General features: G+C 57.4%; 1 protein-coding gene across 7 annotated transcripts in view; it reads left to right on the forward strand.

Annotated features, from left to right (window-relative positions):
- LOC118178120 (protein CEPU-1) overlaps nt 1-15,350 on the forward strand; it is a 331,509-nt gene extending 316,159 nt beyond the window's left edge. For 6 of the 7 annotated variants that reach the window (XM_035346379.1, XM_035346378.1, XM_035346382.1 and 3 more), the window contains 5 exons: nt 7,516-7,650; nt 8,300-8,420; nt 9,266-9,417; nt 12,213-12,245; nt 13,656-15,350. In XM_035346379.1, the coding sequence (XP_035202270.1) occupies nt 7,516-7,650; nt 8,300-8,420; nt 9,266-9,417; nt 12,213-12,245; nt 13,656-13,756 (542 nt within the window). In that variant the 3' untranslated portion in view covers nt 13,757-15,350. The remainder of the gene's footprint in view (nt 1-7,515; nt 7,651-8,299; nt 8,421-9,265; nt 9,418-12,212; nt 12,246-13,655) is intronic. The other variant, XM_035346380.1, reaches the window with a different exon arrangement.
- Nucleotides 15,351-18,258: the final 2,908 nt, after the last annotated feature.

Here is an 18,258-nt window from a genome sequence, read left to right on the forward strand (position 1 = left end):
GGCCGTGCGTATAGGCTGAGCGGCTGGGGGTAGGCGATGTGATGGCACCAGGAGGGTGCCTGCAAGCTGCATGTCCCAGCGGGCAGTGAGATGTGTTGCACGCGCCCGTTCAGTGGTTATCTGGGTTGTCATAGGGCAGCAGAGAGCCAAGCGGGGTCCTGGGGCTGGTGGTAGATTGCCAAGCAAGCGCAGTCACAAAGGTGGGACCTGTGATGGATCCAGCTCTGAGCAGCCCAGAAAGCCGGAGAGCCTGGATCAATGTCTTCCCCAGTGCAAAGAGAGGGGTTCTGGCAGGGGGCTGCAGAGCTGCAGCCTGTGGGATTTGTTCCTGGTCATGTTTGGAGGACACCTGTGGAAATCCCCACATCCTGTCCCCATGCTCACGTTGTTCGGAAACACTCACCTCTGCGTGCATCAGCCCAAAATCAAGCCCAGGGGTCTGTGGGAGGCTCCTCCAGTGCATCTCAAGAAGAAACAGAAGGCATCATCGGCTCCCAGTTACACCCAAAATAGCTGAAAGGAGCAGAAAAACCCAAAGCATCTGCCGTGCCGCATGGCTGTGCGTGAGGACAGGCTCCCGTAGGGGACATCGATCCCGTCGCAGAAGGACTTCACGGCGAGTGTGGATCTATCGCTCAGCGCGCACCTGCCTGGGGGTACCCCGGAGCCCCCAGCACAGCGGTGTCACCGGCTGCCTCGCTCTTCTGCAGCCCACAGAGCCGTGCACGAGGATGCGAAGCAAAATTGGATGTGAAAGTTCTGCCGAAGCCAGTCCAATGAAGGGCACGAGTGAGGAAAAGGCGGTGTTTCCCCTCGGCTTGGTGACACCGGGCGCAGTCGGTGACTGTCTCCTGCCCTGCGTTGGTGGAGGTGGCTTCTGCAAAACTCCTGCACCAGTGAGCACCGTGCCAAAGCCAGGCAGTGGGAGCACTGTGCCCTGTGACTTCACATAACATAAAGCCCAAAAAACACGTGAATTAACACACACACACAAAAAACACACGTATGGTGAGAGATTTCTTTCCTTGCTTTCAGAAAACTTCCAAAAAAAAAAAAAAAGAGACCTGGCCCTTTGTAAGCATGCCTGTGATCTCTGGTGGCTGTGGGCTGACTGCTGCGCTCACCATCCTTCTTCTAAAGGCTGGTGAGAAGTGAAGAGCGGGTGCTCGGTGTCCCCGCAGGAGCTGGTGCTGGAGGTGTGCTCCCCAAGGGGGTCACCCCGCTGCGGGCTCGTGGATGGAGCCCGTGGCATGGGGCTGCAGTATTCCTGAGAGGAAGGAAGGCGCGCACCGTGCTCGCCTGGGTCGATAGGGTAATCTTCAAGAAATCATTTTTTTTACTGATTGCTTTGGATGGTTTCCAGCAGGTTAATTACCCCAAATCTTTCTCCATCGGAGCGTGGCGGCGTTAAGCCAGCACCAGGGAGTCGGAAAGCAGGGGGGACATGGAGGTGAGGCTGCTGGAGCAGGTGTCAGCACCCTAATCAGCAGAACAAGGGAAGTTTTGAAACGCCCAAACTCAGCTCCTTTTGTATTAAATGAGCAGTCAGGAGCAGGTAATACTGGTCAGTAAGGGGTGAAGCGGGTGCTTCCCCCACCCGCGGCCAGGGCAAGCGATGGAGGCAGCTTTTGCTCTTGCCCCCCCTTCACAGGGCTGTGTCACTCCTGCATTGAGCACTTGGTTTGGGGGCGTTTTGGTGTTTCAGGGTGGCTTCCTTCCTCCTCCTCCTTCCCTGCTCGTCAGGAGCTGAGCTGCCCCTGCTTAGCTACTAAATCACCCGCGCTGCACTTTCCCACCCTCTGCCGCAGAGGGGAAAGGGGGAATCAGGTCTCGGACGCCGGCAATTCTCCCTTAATACCTTTGTATATTTTATTTATTTACTATAAACTGTTATAAGAAGGCCATCACCACCGCATCGGCATGACGTGGGAAATAAATGGCTTTTGGTTTTAAGAGCGTCACTTTGAGCCCGGAGTCTGCGCGATGTTAATTTTTATTGCCAGAAGTAGCCATAAATTGATAGTTCAGAATCGCTGTAGGGGCTGTAATTAACTAGTTACTATTTCACCTCCAAAAGGAGCAATGTTTCACACTCTTACTTTTACTTATCTGGAATCAACCCCTGTCAACATCTGCTGAAGCCAGTATAAAGATTTATAGACCTTGGAGGTAAATATTGACTAATAGGCAGCTTGGCTTAATGTTCACCTTGAAGGACAATAAATTGTGCTATTGATTTGAAGCTAGATGTCAATATCTGCATTGTTGTAAACATTTTAATAAAATTATCTCCATAAAATATTCTCATTCTCCGGCCAGCCCGGTTGATGCCTGGCAAGCGCAGCGGCATGGCGGTGCCTTGGGACCGGCGCTGGGAATTTGGATATCCAGAGCCCGTGGGGAGACCAAACCCAGCGTGCAGCCCTGCTTAGTGCCATGGGGCTTGGAGAAGGGGCCAGGAGCTAATGCGAGGCCCAGCAATAACAGCAGCAGCTCTGCTGGGAGCCCTGTGTTGCGGGGGGGTGTTAGCGAGCTCCTTGGGATGCTGCAGCAAGCTGCCTCGCTGCCGTGCCGGCGAGGTTTTGCTAACGGCATCGCGGCAACGTTCAGCCAGGGAAGCTGGAAGCAACATGTCCCAGAGACCTGAACACGGGCACAACAGCGAGCCGGGGGACGGTGGCACGTAATTAATTTGGGAACATGTGTTCGCTTTCTGGTGAGTTATTATCTTGTCAGAGGCTCAATGGAAACAAACGGGTGGGAGGAGGCAGAGGGGAGACGAGTCGGGCTGGGAAAAAGAGGAGCAGCAAGGGAAGGAGAAAGGCAAGGAAGGAGGAATATGGATGCCCGAGGCCCCTGATCTCCCCATGCCACATCACATGTGCTCCGTGCAGGACCCCAAGCATTGCTCAGGCGTTTTTGGGGGTGGCTTATTGCTCCGTGTTGGAGCAGGATCTCACCTTGGTCTGGCTGGATCCTCCCGTCCCAGCTCCCCCAGCACTGCAGTGACCACGCTCCTCTCCTCTGGGGGCTTTGCAAAACGTGGCCCCAACTGCTGCCTTGTGGATGGCAATCTTTCAAATGTACCAGCAGCAGCTGATGGCCGCCGTGCCACGCGAGAGCCGTCACTCGGTTATTTATACCGCTGTGCTTTGGGCTGCTCGCGGCCGTCTCCGCGAGGCCGTGCTGGAGGCTCCTGAATGCCACGCCAAATGCTGCCGCGCTTCCCAGCTCTGCTAATGATGCGGGCCACTCGTTACGAGTCTGTCCGAGCTATTTTGCAGCTCTGGGCTGAGTTTTCCCCTTCCATCCTTAGTGGTCGTGCTCCCCCTGCCCTGAGCCTTGGCTTTTATAGCGAGCTGCAGAGTCGCAGGACTGCCAGAGGAAGCCCTAACTAGTACATGATGTGATGGTCTGCGTGCATGCCATGCGGGGGGATGCAGGCTCTGGTTTTCCACCTCCCTTTCCCCTGTTTTTCTCCCCATATCAGGTTTTTGGCCCCTTGTCCCTGTCTGCTCCCTGTGCCCCCACTTTGCAGGGGGGTAGTTCCTCATCCTCAGCAGATGAGCGAGCTTTGTTCTTTGGAGCCGTCAGTGGCTGTTCCATTTCTGCCCTGTGTTGTATTATTATTATTATTATTAATAATAATGGGTGCTAGCTGTGCTGGTTTTCTAGCTCCTGAGGAGATGAGAGAGCTCTGCCATTAATTCCTGCAATATTTCAGCCGCTAATTGTGCTCAGGCAGAGGCAGCCTTGAAAAGTTCCCGAATTCGGTTCAGGTGGAGCTGCCCGAGCTCTGGGCGGTGATGGAGGCAGGGGGAGCGGTGGCCTGGGCGCTGATCCTGGACCCTGATGCCCATGCATTGCCCTGGCTCCGGCCGTGTGTGCCCTGCGGGAGGACCTCACCACAACCCCAAAGGGGGTTATAAATGCGAGACCGGTCGGAGAAACAATGCCCACCCAAAATCCGCCCTGGGATGGCAGGGTTGCGCCTTGCTCCTAAGCTTCGGCAGCCGAGCTTCCCCCCAAGGCAGCGTCTGTGCTCCCGTTCAACCAGCGTGTGGATAAATGTCCCTGCCGTGCCCCACCGGCCCCAGGGGACCCCGGAGGCCACGGTGACAAGTGCACCCTGTTGCTTTCAATAAAGCACGGTCTGTGCTTACAGCCCGTGTTTGCTTCACTCCTGCCCTGCTCCCCAGGTCCCGTCTATTTGTTTTTCCTTCCCTGGCAGTCACTAATGAATGAGGTTTGTCCGGATATCAACACGACCTCCCCGCTGGAAGCAAGAGTAAAACAGAGAGGCCACAGAGCGGAGTGGAGCAGCAATTGCTCCCGGTCTGTGCCTTCACCCCTCGACCGACGTGGGCACCGGCACGATCCAGCAGTGCCTGCTGCAGCAAAGCAACTTTATGGAGCTGTTTTTTTTTTTCCCCCAAAAAGCCCGTTCTGCAGGAGGGGATGGGAGGACGTGAGCCAGAGCTGCTGTTTCCTCGCATACCGCGTTGATTTTTGAGCCCATTCATTTCCAGTGCTCTCAGCTGGAGCAGCACATAACAAGCTGCATGGCTTCTCTCTTTATTTACTGCCACTTCCCCATCAGAAGAAGCTCTCGATATAAAACCCAAGAAGTGTTGGGTATCCTGTTCATTAAGCCCTCTGGCAGGCAGGCGCTGAAAGGAGACGAGACGAGACTTCCACGCTTAGCGTCTGCCCGGCCGGCTCCGAACCAGGCACAAATCAGCTCCGGCACCGCGCGCTGCACGACTGCAGGAGCAATAAATATACGGGCATCTCGTGGCTGCACGGCTTCTGTGCCTGTGTATGTAACCATCTCGGCTGGCCTCTGTGCCTCGTGTTTAAAGTCAGGCAGGAAAAGGAGAACACCGGCCGGCACCCACCCGGCACTGCCCGTGCCCTGGGGCAGGGATCCCTCCTCTCCCCTTTGCCCCAGGGCACCTGGCACTAATGAGGCTGCGTCCGGCGCAGGGATGGACTTCGTAACGATATCATCATCGGGATCCCACGCAAAGCATCGTGTTTTGGTAACTCTGAGGGCTCTCTGTGTCAGGGTCGATTACATAAAGCCGAAACCCCACGGGTGCCGATGCAAAGTGTGTCAGACCCTAAAACCCCGAACGCTCTGCGTCTCCGCAGGCCAATTACCGGGCACTTATTGCAGACTCCTGCACTCCGCAGACACAGAGGGAAAGCCGAGAGCCTTCATCTCTCAATTTCCCCAGCTTTTGCAGGTGCCAAGCTGACCCTCGCCGTTACTTTAACAAAGTCTTCTGCTGGGTAATGAAACGCGCTCGGGCTGCCTTGCTCCTGGATCAAACCGCAGACGAGCACCGCGGTTCGGCTATGGCGAGCGATAATTCTTGCCGCGTGCGAGCCAGCTCCCACGCGCTCAGGGAAGGGCTCTGAAGCAGAGAATTATCTGGGCCTTTGCATAAACCCGAGTCAGATTTGCACGCAGAGCATCTGAAGGCCACCGGCTGTGCCGTTATTTTATCAGCAGGCAGCGCTGTGCTACTGAGAAGCCGATTCTAGGTCAGCCATAAAAGGGATCTTTTTTTTCCTTCCCTCTCTCTCCTTTTTTTTTTTTTTTTTTTTTGCAGCCCACGTTGCTGCAGGCCCAGTGGATATAAAACTGTAATTTTTGTGTCTCCAAAGGATATTGATTTTGGGGTAACACCTTCATATCTTGCCCTTCAGTTGCGCTAAGCAGTGATGAGTTCAGCGGGTTTAACCGTGAGCCGCTCCGGTGGGATTTCAGCGCGGGGCTGAGGATGCAGGTGGACGGCAGCAATTCATCACGGCGGGCTGCACAGGAAAACTCGTGTCACCCCTTTCTGGAGTTCATGGGATGGGGATGGGACACGGGGCTGCCTTCCAGGCTGGATCAGCACAGGACAGCGTGCTGCCCGAGCACGAGGGGGCTTCGGTCAGGCTGCTGAGTGCAGGGAGAAGGCAGGGCAGGGGAGCGAGCAGGGGATGTGCAGCACCCTGGGGCTGCTTGGTGCCAAGGCAGCTGCTGCTGGTGCAGGCAGTGAACGGCCCGGTGTGAGCTGGCAGGGGTGACAAGTGCGATTTGGGCATCAGGATCTCAGCAGGGTGCTCGCTGCAGGAGATGATGGCCCGCTGTAGCCGTACAGTGGCGTTAAAGAAAATGCCCTGGTGCTGGGACGCGGGCAGCGTGCACCCCACTGGGATCCTCCCGTGCGTGCATTTTGCATGCACGTGTTGGGAGCAAGACGCACCTGGCTGACCGGCCAAACACATGGAGCCACCGCAGCACGCACACCGTGGTCCCCAGGTGGAAGCGAGGGCCAGGATGGGATCGCCCGGCCCCACTGGCCAAGCTCGATGTGTCCCCTGGGAGCGGGGACCTGCGCCCGGCCTCGCTGCCATTGGCACTCACTCCCAGAAACAGCTGTCCAGAGCTAATTTATTTCCTAATGCTGCAGCAATGTTAATTTATAAATTACACTGGTAATTCAAGCTATTATTAATTTCAGATGGTGTAGGGCAAGCCTAATTAAAATATGACACCAATTGCCACACATATGTACCAAGGACTACCGTTTAAAATTTATAGGAATATTAAGTGTGACACCGGTCTCGGAGATGCTTCACGCCGTAATTATCGCGTCTCAGCTGCAGGAGATCTGATAAAGGCGATGGGGAGGTGTCGAGGAAAGGAAGAAGATGCCGCCTCCCCATTTGGGGCTGTTTAAAACCCGCTCGTGCTGTCGGTTCGCGGGCGAGCTGTGTTTCTGCAGGATGTTTAGCTGCCACGTCCCTAATTGCCGCGTTTCTTTTTTTAACTCGCTGCCTGCTGTAAGGCTGCGATCTCCATCGGCCCAGCGGCTATCGCAGCCCAGCACCTGTGCCTGGCCGGCTGGGCTGCTGCTTCAAAGAGAAGCAGGCTCCGGCACACGGTGCAGGGGATGTAAACGTGCAGGACAAAAGGAAAAGCTGCTGCTTGCATCTGGCCGGGTCTGAGTAAAGCAGGGGCTGGAGTGCAGCGCGGGGGAAAAGACGGGGTGGGCGCGTGGTGGGTGCTGGAGAAAGCTGGGTGGTTTTGAGCCCGGAGTGGCACGGGGAGAGGGACGAAGCCTTTCGGGTGAAGGGCGGTGTTGGTACCAAAACTGATGGGAGAAAACTGGCCATGAGTTAATTGAAGCTGAAAAATTAAGGAGAGGTTTCTGTGGAGAGCACGGAGAGCCTGACAGCACCTCCAGGCAGGAGGGTGGGATGGGATGAGCCGGCGTAGGCTTGGCAAGGACCACCATGCCCATCCTACACACACTGGGGACAATGTCTCCTACAAGTGATGTTTGCAGTGGGGCTGAGGCCAGTGCAGGGCTCCAGAGCTCGCAGGCACCTTCCTGGCAGGGCGATTTTGGGGAAGGACTCACAGAGTGGGTCCTGGGGCCGTGTGACACGGTCACTGGTGGGCGCAGGCTCGCCGCACCTTCCCTCGCTCACAGCCCAATCCCTCTGTCCCCGCAGCCGTGGGCTTCATCAGCGAGGACGAGTACCTGGAGATCACGGGCATCACGCGGGAGCAGTCGGGCGAGTACGAGTGCAGCGCCTCCAACGACGTGGCAGCGCCTGTCGTCCAGCGAGTCAAAGTCACCGTCAACTGTGAGTAGCCTCGGGGCTTACTGGGGGACCAGCCATGGGATGGGGCCACCCGAGGGGCTGGGGACATTCACGCTGGGCAAACCCTGCCTTTGGCCCCGGTGCCGAGGCAGGCAGTGGCAGGTTTCTGAGCAGGTGGCGTTTTGCCCTTTTCTTCCCCTTTTTTCGAGCTCTTTTTTTTTTTTTTTTATTTTCCACCTCCTCCTCAGCTGTCTCCTTCAACCTGGGTTTTCTGCCCATGGTGAGATGCTGTGCTGATAACCTCCGGGGAGAGGAGAGAAGTGAGCAGTAAATAGGCATTTTTTCATTTCTAAAAAAAAAAATAAAATGAAAGAAAGAGCAAGGAAGAAAGCAACCCTGTTCGTGCTCAGAGGCGGGGTGAACACCCTCCCAAACTCCTCTCTGGTCACCCCTTGAGGTGCTGGGCATCGGCACGGGGCCACATCTGGTGCCGGAGAGCCAGGGAGCTCCAGTGGAGCTAGGATGGCCTTTGGGTCCCCCCCTGCCAAACCCCCTGGAAAAGAAGTGTGAGGGTAACAGGAGCTGGGCACGGGCTTGGAGATGATTTTTCCTCCTGGAACATGGGGAAAGAAAAGGGAGTGAGAGGAGAGGGGTGGGAGGCACCAACCCCCGGCTCCCGTCTTCCCCGCAGACCCGCCGTACATCTCGGACGCGAAGAGCACCGGGGTGCCGGTGGGGCAGAAGGGCATCCTGCTGTGCGAGGCCTCCGCCGTCCCCTCTGCCGACTTCCAGTGGTACAAAGACGACAAGCGGTAAGAGCCCGGGGGACCCAGGGGACTGGGGAGGGGGCACACGGACCCCCAGCACCGGCAGCTTTTTGCAAAATGCTGAGGGCTGAAGGGGCGGCATGCACCGGAGGGCAGGAGCATCCCCAGGCAGGTTTTGGTCTCCATCTGCGCGGGCAGGGCGTGCATCGCTGCTGCCCACGCCTCCAGATTTGGGTCTCACGGTAAATCCCCGCCTGGGGAAGCGTGACAGCAGACAGTGGTGTCGGCAGCGCGAAGCCGAGCCGTTAGGAGCGGATGGAAACCGTCCTCTTTACCGTGCGTGGTGTCGGGCAGAAGGGCGGCGTCAGCCCCTGCCTGTTGGAAGGGCAGGAGGAATGTGGTGACACGGGGTTTGTGACACCCAGGGGCCGCTCACTGCAGCGCCCGCTGCCCCATCACCTCCCCTTGTCGGGGGGCAGGTGGGGAAGGGGAAGCTGTGAGACATCTGGGGGGACCGGGCAGCCCCTGGGGAGGGGGAAGCTGGGCTCAGCTCTTGGCTGGGAGGACTTCTGCCCACTCCCCTCCCCAGGGGTGAGTGCCTGCCTCCCTCTGCAGTGCGGCAAGCCCCAGAGCTGTCCCACTGCGGCTCAGCACCTCCAGACATCGCAGGGCTGGCACCAAGGGGATGGGGCCCAGCAGAGCAGTGCCCATCTCCATACCTCCCCAGTACCTCCCCTGCTCCCTCCTCGTGCCTGCTCTGCTCGTCTTCCCCCCAAACCCCACGTCCCTGCTCTGAGGCCAGGCTGGAGGACAGGGAAACGTGGAAAACAGCACGAGCTTCTTTCCTGACCCTGTCCCCATCACCTTCTCCCCCTCTGCTCTCTTCCCAGGCTGGCCGAAGGCCAAAAAGGGCTGAAAGTGGAAAACAAAGCCTTCTTCTCCCGGCTGACCTTCTTCAACGTCTCCGAGCAGGACTACGGCAACTACACCTGCGTAGCCTCCAACCAGCTAGGGAACACCAACGCCAGCATGATCCTCTACGGTGAGCGGGGCCGGGGAAGGGCACGGCTTCACGGAGCGACCGCCAACGTGCGAGACCTGCAGTGGGAGACCAGGGATTTGGGGGGAGTTGTGTGCTTCCTGCTCGTCCTTTCTAGCCCAGTGCACGGGTTGGAAGCTCCTGACTTGGGTTTTGTGTGTGCCACTGCCTAGAGGTCTTGGGCACCTTTTTGGCATCCACCATCAATGTGAAGTTAAGACCTAGCATCATCTTGCTCTGATGAATGCCCAGAAGAGGCTTTTCTTGAAAGCATCCCCTGGTTTTAGCTTTGGGAGGAGAGATGGCACACAGCAAGGTGCCCAGGCATCATCCCTCCTCTGCCAGCCATCCCGCCGTGCCGTGCCATGGCCACGGGGCTGTTTCCCTGCGAGGCATACAGGACAGGCGACCCTCACTGCTGAATCCTGTAGGAGAAGTGGGGCTTGGGGACCTCTGTCCTCTCCCAGCTTCAGCCCCACTGTTGTCCTCTTCCTTGCCACCTATCTCCTTCCCCAGCCTGTCCCGGGCTCGCTTGAGGTTTGCAGCGAGCTGGCCAGGGTGTGCAAAGCGTGTCATTGTCACCCCTTCCATGTCACGGCCTGCTGGGGACACCAAGGGGGAAGCCCAGGAGAGCACCCATGGGGCAGTCCTGCTCCGTGGGTAGCGGTGACCACAGGTGACATGAATCCCAGCTCACTCATTAATCCCTAAGAGGCTTTGATAGGAAGCACCAACCTGCTGTGGCCTTGAGCTCTGCTGGCATCGCAAGCCTTCTCCTAGCATGCGTGAATTATTTAATGAAGCCCAGAGGCTAAAAGAAACCCCTCTTCGGTAGGAGAGAGAGGGCTGCAGCAGGACCCCGGTGTGCCCAAAGGGGCAGGCTCAGCTGGCTTGTAGGTGTGCAGTGATTTAAAAAAAAATAAAGAGAAGAAAATAACAATTAACGCCTTGTGCCACTGGGGCAGCAGGAAGGGTGTCTGGAGAAGTGGTCGTTTTGCTGCTGTCCTGCATTTCTCTGCCCATCGGGTGTCTTCTTCTGGCTTCGTGTACGTGCGTGGGACGCTGTTCTGGGTCAGTGCAGGTTTGAGCGGTGCCCAGCCCTGCGGGGTTCACCGAGCGTTTTGGTGCCATTTGTCATCTTTTTGCAATGGCAGTGTAACACGTGGCATAACCCCCAAAAGCTGCGTCCCCTCCCCCCGAAAGGTGGCTGCTGCAGTGGCTGCTCAGGGCTGGCAGGCTGCACACAGCGGCGCAAGGTGCTCAGGGTCCCAAAATTTGTGGGGGCTCCTCCTCACCTCGTGTCAGTGCCGGCTGTTGGGTTGTGCTCCCCGAAGCGAGTTCCCGTTGCTGATGCTCAGGTCTGCGCCCGCAGCCCCCACCTAGCTCTAACCTTGAGTGTTAATGAGCACAGCAATCGTTTTTTTTTTTTTTTCAGGAAAAAAAGATGGGTGCTGGAAGTGACAGACATTAGCATTGTTACCTGGCTGTTAAAGCCATCATTAGGGTTGCTTAGAAACTATCTCAGCTTCTTCCCCACCGGGCTTTCTGGTAATTGTTGTCCAATGACCCCATTTTTCAGGAGGGGGACAGGACACCTCCGGGGCCACATGCTTCTGCTGGCACCACCCCTCCCCAAATTCCCCACGTAGCCAGGGGCACCTCTGTTAGCTTCCAGGCTGCGGTCTCCTCATTGGGGTACAGGATTAAAATCTCAGGTATCCTGGGACCTCATACTCCCACCTCCCCAAACTCTTTAATTTGGGGACTTTTCTCCGCTGATGGCTTCGTGAGAGCTGCCCGTTCTTTGGGTTCCCATCTGCTAAAGGTGTTTGGTGTACGCCGTGAGGGACGTGGGGTGTGGGGAGGTGTCGCACGGGAGCCTCAGCATGGCACAAGCCCCCCCTGAGCTGCGTCGGTCTGAGCGGTCATCCCCCCAGGGAGGGAATTTGGAGCACGTGTAATTTCCATGAAGTTGGCTCAAGGAGCCTTTCCCTCCTGTTAATCGAGTCCCCTCTGGGACCGATGGCTCCCCAGGCTGCCCTAACCTGCCGTGGCCTGGAGCAGGGGACCCGGGCACGACGTCCCCATCACCTCATTCTGGGGGCAAAATCCCCCAGTGGTTCCTGCCCACGGCTGCGTTTGCTGGTGTGTCTTTATTTTTCATAGCAAAAGCAGAAATGGAAACCAGGTGCAATGGGTTCACTAAGAAATGTCTCATCCATGTGGTTTGGGGGAAAATTCTGTCCACATCCCCTCTTCCCTGAGGCTGAACGAACCTTTGGGGGTTTCCCCCCCCAAACACAGCCTTAATCCATGTCGGTGCAGTGACGTGAGCCTTCCCAGTGCCTCGTGACTGACGCTAGCACGGAATACATCTTGTAATCCTTTTTTTTTAATCTATTTTTTTCAGGGAGGTCAACTGGTGCTTTATCTAACATGCAGCAAGTCTTATTGTAGGCCTTCCACCTAATTCAGTGGCTCATTTGATGCTGTCTTTAATGTGATGAAGTGCTCTGAAATCAAGTAATTTTCTTGAGTCGGGGAAAAAAAAAAGCCCACTCCTGCTCCCCTTTTGTGCAATCCGTGTGGATTCCCAGAGGCTGCTTTTGTGCTAACCCCCCCCCCTCCCCGGGAAGCCCCCTCGGTGTCCGAGGTGAGCAGGGCTGGATTCGGGTGGCAGCATCGCACGTGCTGCCCCCATCCGCTCGCCTTCCCCACGCCGAGGGCAGGCTGGGCGAAGCGTCTCGAGCCTGCCACTGCCCCTGTGCCTTAACCTTGACTTGTTCTTTGATTTTTAGAAGAGACAACAACCGCTCTGACACCCTGGAAAGGTCAGTAACCCGTGCCCCCGCAACGCCAGCGCTCCCCCCTCTCCGTTTCCCTGCGGGTCCCTGCGGTTCCCGCCCCCCATCCAGCGAGTGCCCCCCCCAAAGCCCCACTGCTCCAGCTCCTATGGTTTTGGGGCTGCTCACGGCTTCCCCGTTGCTGCTTTAGTGTAGCCACCCTGGGTTTAGCAGCTCTCCTGTCTCTGTCCCTCTTGCTAGACTAACGTGGCCACCTCGGGCCACCTCCGCATGCCGCATCCCCGGTCCCCACCGTCCCCTCCACCACTGCTCCTCTCTCCTCTCTCTTGCTAGGGCGCAGGCAGGGATGGTTTTGTGCTCCTATTGCCCCGTGTCGCTGTGTTGCAGCCGGTCCTTCTTCCTCTGGGATGCTTTTAGTGCCGCTTTAGTGCCTTCCTTTCTGGGATGTGGCAGGGTGGGTGACGTGCTGCTCGTCCTTGCATCAGCAGCCCAGGGCAGCGGGTGCTCCCGCCGCCTCCCGCCCCATCTTATCGATCGATCGATCGCTCAGCCGGGTCCTCGAGACCGGTGGCATCTCCATCTGGGGCTCAGTAGCCACGTGGCTTTGTTCGTAACGCGCTTAGCGGCCAGCCGTCGGGATGACCTCTAGATGTCGGAGGGATTGGAGACGGCGCGGCGCGGAGGCTGCTCTCGTCCCCAGGTCGTCCCCTGAGCCTGGCTGCTTGGAGCTGGGTTTGGGGCTGTGGGGGCAGCCGTGTGGGGTGTCTGTGGGTGTGGGAAGTGTGCTGCAAAGGGGAGACCTAACGGTTAGGGGTCCACTAGGGCTGCAGAGAGAGATGTCCCAGGGTTTTGAAAGCGAGGGTAGACCTGACCTCCTGGGTGGCCCCACAGAAAGGATCCCCCACTCTGACAATTTGGGGTTTTATCTGCGAAGAGCCACCGGGTCAGGCACCCTTCCCCGTGGCACACCGAGCTCCTCACCCGGCTCTTCTCTTTGCTTCTCCCACCGCCCTCCTCACCCACCTCGTCCTGCCCTGATGGTGCAGGGCAGCGGGCACGGAGGTGGCACTGGTGGGGCACGGAGTGGCTCCGGGGGGGGCTGCGTGCCACCGGGCGCTGGGTGCACTGCTGCTGCTGGGTGGTTTGGGGGTGCTGGGTGAAAGCTTCTGCCAAACTTGGAGGTGATAAACTCAGAGAAAATTCAGAGGAGGCCCCTTGCAGAGATCTCTTTGTGGTGCCACATCCAGGATGGGCTGGGGAACCGGGACCAGGATGGGCTCCACGTCCCAAACCCAGGGGATGGCTGCAGGCGGGGACCTTTCAGCAGCCACCCCGCCATGTGCAGTAACACCAGGGTCCTAAAACAGCATTTTCTTGTCTTCCCTCGCCTTCCCTGCTCGGTGGCTAACACCACGGCTGTTTCTCGCCCCCCTGCAGGCCCCGGTGCAGTGCACGATGGCAACAACGGCGCGTGGCGGCGAGGCGGCTGCGCCTGGCTGCTCGCCCTGCCGCTCGCCCAGCTCGCCCGCCTGTTTTGATCCCCAAGCCGGCCCCGCGGAGCGGTGACGACCACGGCCAGCGAGCGACAGCAGAAAGGAGAGGAAGAAGATGTATTCACTGTTTCCGAAAATAATCATAAGAATTGAGAGAGTGTCCGGCCAGGCCTTCTGGGGGAGGGGGAGAGAGGAAAAACACGCAAAAAATGCAAAGTTAATTTGAAAAGGAGGAAAAAAAAAAAAAATATCCAAGGCTTCCTGCTGAAGATGCAACGCGACTGAGTCTTTTTCTTTCCTCTTTGTTTATTTTTTCGCCCACCCCTTTTCCTCCCCTGTTTCGTCGTTCTCTGCCACGGGCCGGCGCGGAGGATGGGTCGGGCGCAGCGCTGTCGCCCCCGGTCCCCTTCGCCGTCCCCGCTCGCCCGGGGCCCCTCCGTCCGGATGCGCAGGTTTTCTTCTTTGCCGAGATTTCCCCGTCTTCTCATGGACCGTGCCGCCATTTGTGTTCCGAAATATATATATATATATCCACATATACATATATATATATGTATAGATATATAGATCTTCAACAGCCACCACGCCGCCACGAACAGAAAGGGAGGAAGGAGACCGGTGCCGAGCCACGCGTTCATCGTACCCCACGCGGACATCGTGAATGATAAGGGATTCTGAGTCACGGTTAATTTTATTAATTATATTTTCTGATATGAGCCTAGAACTCTTAGTTCCTAAAAAACAAAAACGCAAAAAAAAAAAGAAAAAAAAAAAAAAGAAAAGAAAACCAGGAGCTGGGGAGCAAGCGGAGAGGAGAAGTTTGTTCACCGAGGTTTGTGCCGGCTCGTCCGCAGGCGAGGAGCTCAAAATGCCCAAGAACCGCGGCCGGCCGAACAGTTCCTCTGGCAGCGTTGCCAAAAACGCCGAGGGAATGGGCGATGCTCACCGCGCATCACGGCGGAGGGAGACGCCGAACCTTTTTATGGGATATATATATACAGTATATATAAATATACATATATATATATATAATTTTTTTTTGTTAGCGTTCTAGCCACGGTTCCCAGCAGGGTCCTTCCGCTGCCATTACTGCATGCTGTATATGGAGTTAGGTGTGTATTGGTCCTCCACGAGACGAGAAGAGGTTCTCGGGCCACGCGTGCCCAGGTCCCGTCGCCTTTCCGCCCTCGGGTGCTGGGGACGAGGGGACACGGGCGCCCACGCAGGGTCCGGGCCCCTCTCCGGCACCTTTCGCCACGCGGCCCCGGACCTTGGCGGTGGAATAAAGCGAACCGAGGGATGGACATAGATAGAGATCTATATAGCTCAGTTTTATATTTATATATATATATGTATATGTGTGTGTGTGTGCGTGCGTGTGTGTGTATATATATATATATATATATATAAAAAAAAAGAAGGCGAAGCAATTGGCACCCGCCGCCGAGCCATCGGCCAAGCTCCGAGACGCGGGACAACTCGACTCGCTTTATTTTTCGCGGGGGTCTCTCCTGCGCTTTCTTTTCCTCCTTTGGTTTCCTTTCCTTCTCCAGGGGCGCGCGGCGGGGCCCGGGCGCGGGCGGGCGGGCGGCGAGGGGGCTCTCTCTGCCTCTATCCATTAAAACGATTGTTCCATGTGGCCGCTCCGTCTGCTTGTGGTGCTCTTTGCCCCCGCGGCCGTCGGGCACGGGGAGGGATGGAGGGAGGGAGGGGGCACCGAGACGTCGCAATGACGGGTGGCCCCGGCGTGGAGAGCATCAGCGGGACAGCACCCCGACCTCGATACTGAGCCCAGGCGTGATGCCATCACAGGTAAGCCTTTGGTGAGTAGAGGGAGTGGGATGCGCCTCTGCGCTATTCGCTCCCCACTCTGGTGGGAACAGAGGGGTCCCCACCCTATGTGGGATTTATCCCCGAAGGATGTGATTTTGGCGGGGACGCAAAGGCGTGCTGTTAGCATGCATTTCCCTGTGAGAGACACTTTTGTTTTGGGACAGGCAGCTTTCTGCATCCCAGGGGCGCGATGGCACAGAAGGATATGGGCAGTGGCAGCCAGCCCAGCCCCATGGGAGCATGCTGGAGCCCTGGTGGTGGCAGAAACTCTTGTGGCCAGGTTTGTCATTGCTAGCAGATGTGTTTGTGCCTGTCCTAGGGGAGGAGAGGATGGAGGGAGCTGTGCTTGTCTGTTGGCTCTCGGGCAGGGAGAGTTGGCTATGGTAAAGTAAGCCTGGGAGGAGAGGGAGGGACTCGACCCACCTCCCAGGGACAGCTGTGGGGCTAAGAGGGCCCCTTCCCCCCTTTATTCTTGAAATCTTGATTTTTTTGGTGCTCTAGCTGAGAGATCAAAGAATATGTGGTGCCAGGGTTTGAGTGATGAAGAATAAGTCAGGGAGAGAGAGAAAGAGATGCTGGTTTATGGATGCATTTATGTGTTTATTTATTTACATATTTATTTGTGTCTCTTGATGATGGTGGATGAATGTCACGGCCTGAAATACGCCCTCGGTCCCTCGGGATGTAGCTGTGGTCCTTAGGCACTGGTCAGGTGTCACCAAGGGCCATGGGGTAAATCCCCCTTGTCCTGCGAAGGGAGCCCGCGGGTGCCTTACAGCCGGGCTCGGTGTCGGGGCCATCTCCGGAGGTCCCTGTGCCCAGCTGCAGGAAGGGGCTGTGCCACCTCCCGTGGCGTTTGGCGATGCAGCTGAGGAGTTGTGATGTGCTTTGTCTGACCTGGTGCATTACATGTCTGCAGATTTGTTGCTCCACTGCCAGCAGCCCGGCAGAACTGGCACGGTGTTTGGGAAGGATTAGCGAGGCTTTCCTTACACCACGCTGGGAGCCAACTTGTGCTTGTGTTGGTCAGGACAGGGGTTTATTGCTTACACCGCAGCCCTCTGCAGAGCTCCTGGCCAAACCATCAGCTGTGCTGCAGGCTCCCCCCCTCCAGGGCCGGGCTGGGCAGGGCTCACCCAGCTCAGGACAGCAGAGGCCAGGCGGATCTGAGCAGTCTCGTGTGGCTGGCAGGGTCCAGCAGGGATGGGGAGCAGCGCTTCTCCCTAATCCAGGGCTGGGAGACGCAAATCAGATGCAGTGCGATGTGTAGGGGCCACAGGCAGGAGGTGAGCACCACCTTCGTGGCACCTGAAGAGGTACCGGACCCATCCTGGCTCCCAGATTATTTTTTTTTCAAGGAGAGGCCCAAAGCAGAGAGGCTTTCCCAGGGTGTTAGCTACGGCTCTTGCCTTGCTGAAGGTGATGATGTGAGCACCACGTTATCCTTGGGTAAGGCGGGCTTGGGTCCGCTGGGTTCCGCGTGGGGCTTGGACACCGTCTGCGCTGGTGCTGTGCTGGTTTCACGTCACACGGGTTGTGGTGCTGTTGTCTTCTTCTAGGAGGTACATTGGGGTCTCGGGCTGCCAGTCAGGATATGGGGAGGAGGGGGACGGTGCCATCTGTCACCTGTAGCTGGACCAGTGCTGAGCGTGGTTAGGGCGAGCTGCACCTCCACTGCCCAGCTTGAGGTGAGCCTGGGGGAGCTGTGGTGGTGCCCCAGCCACAATTCCTTTGGCTGTGGTGGAGCACACGGGGTGGTCCTCCCATCCCGAACCCCTCTCCCAGGGAGGACAGTGTGGTTTGGGCAGCACTTACCTTTCCCAGGGGGCAGCTGAGCTGTTCCCGATGTGTGGGGCTGTGGTGGCTCGTGGCGGTCCCGATGGAGCCGTTTGCTCCATTTGCAGGTGAGAGACCCCGTGACGGGTCAGGCATTGCCCCACAGCCCCCAGTCCCTCCCACTGCCCCAGCGAGGTGCACTGGTCCCCAGCAGCCTCCCCAACACGTTTGGCTCTGGGACATCAGCCTTGGGAGCCGTTCTCCTTTCCAGGCTCTCTGGAGTGAAGGGGGGGGTTGGCACATCCCAGCAGGGTGGTGGGATGGAAAACTGGTCCCAAAAGGTGCAGGTCCCTTCTCTTCCTGGTCCTGGCTGCCTTGTGTCTGTGTCTCGTGGCAGCGTATCTCAACAGGAGCAAAGCACTGTTAGGAGCACTTCATCTGCAGAGGAACCCCTGGAGCAGGGCTAGGTTGGTTTGTCAGAGCAGGTGTTGTTATAAGGTGGTGAAGACGATGCTGGGGTGGCAAAACTGCCAAAAGGAGGAACCTGATGAGGCTTCTGCAGAAGGTAGGTGAGCGAGCAGAGTAAAAACAGTCCTTCCCCTGCAGGGCTCCATAATGAGGTACGTGCATGTCCATGGTGTGGGTCCCATCAGCAGAGCTGCGAGGACATCTCCTTGGGGAGATGCAGCCTCTGGTGCACAACAGGCTCAGGGACGGGGGCAAGGGAGGAGCTGAATGGCAGCAGGGCAGAGAGCAAAGAGCCTGGTCGAGAATCAAACAAACCATGGGGCTGGAAGAAGTGCTGGGATAATCTGGGAGCGGAATGAGGCTACAACAAAGTGTGGGGTGAGGCTGCAGAAGGCACCGAGGTACCGGCTGCTCGGGAGCCCCGCTCGCTCCCCACGGCACGCGCAGTCCGCGAAGCAAAGCCCCGAGGG

The sequence above is a fragment of the Oxyura jamaicensis genome, chromosome 24, assembly GCF_011077185.1.
Source record: "Oxyura jamaicensis isolate SHBP4307 breed ruddy duck chromosome 24, BPBGC_Ojam_1.0, whole genome shotgun sequence".
NCBI classification, from domain to species: Eukaryota; Metazoa; Chordata; class Aves; order Anseriformes; family Anatidae; genus Oxyura; species Oxyura jamaicensis.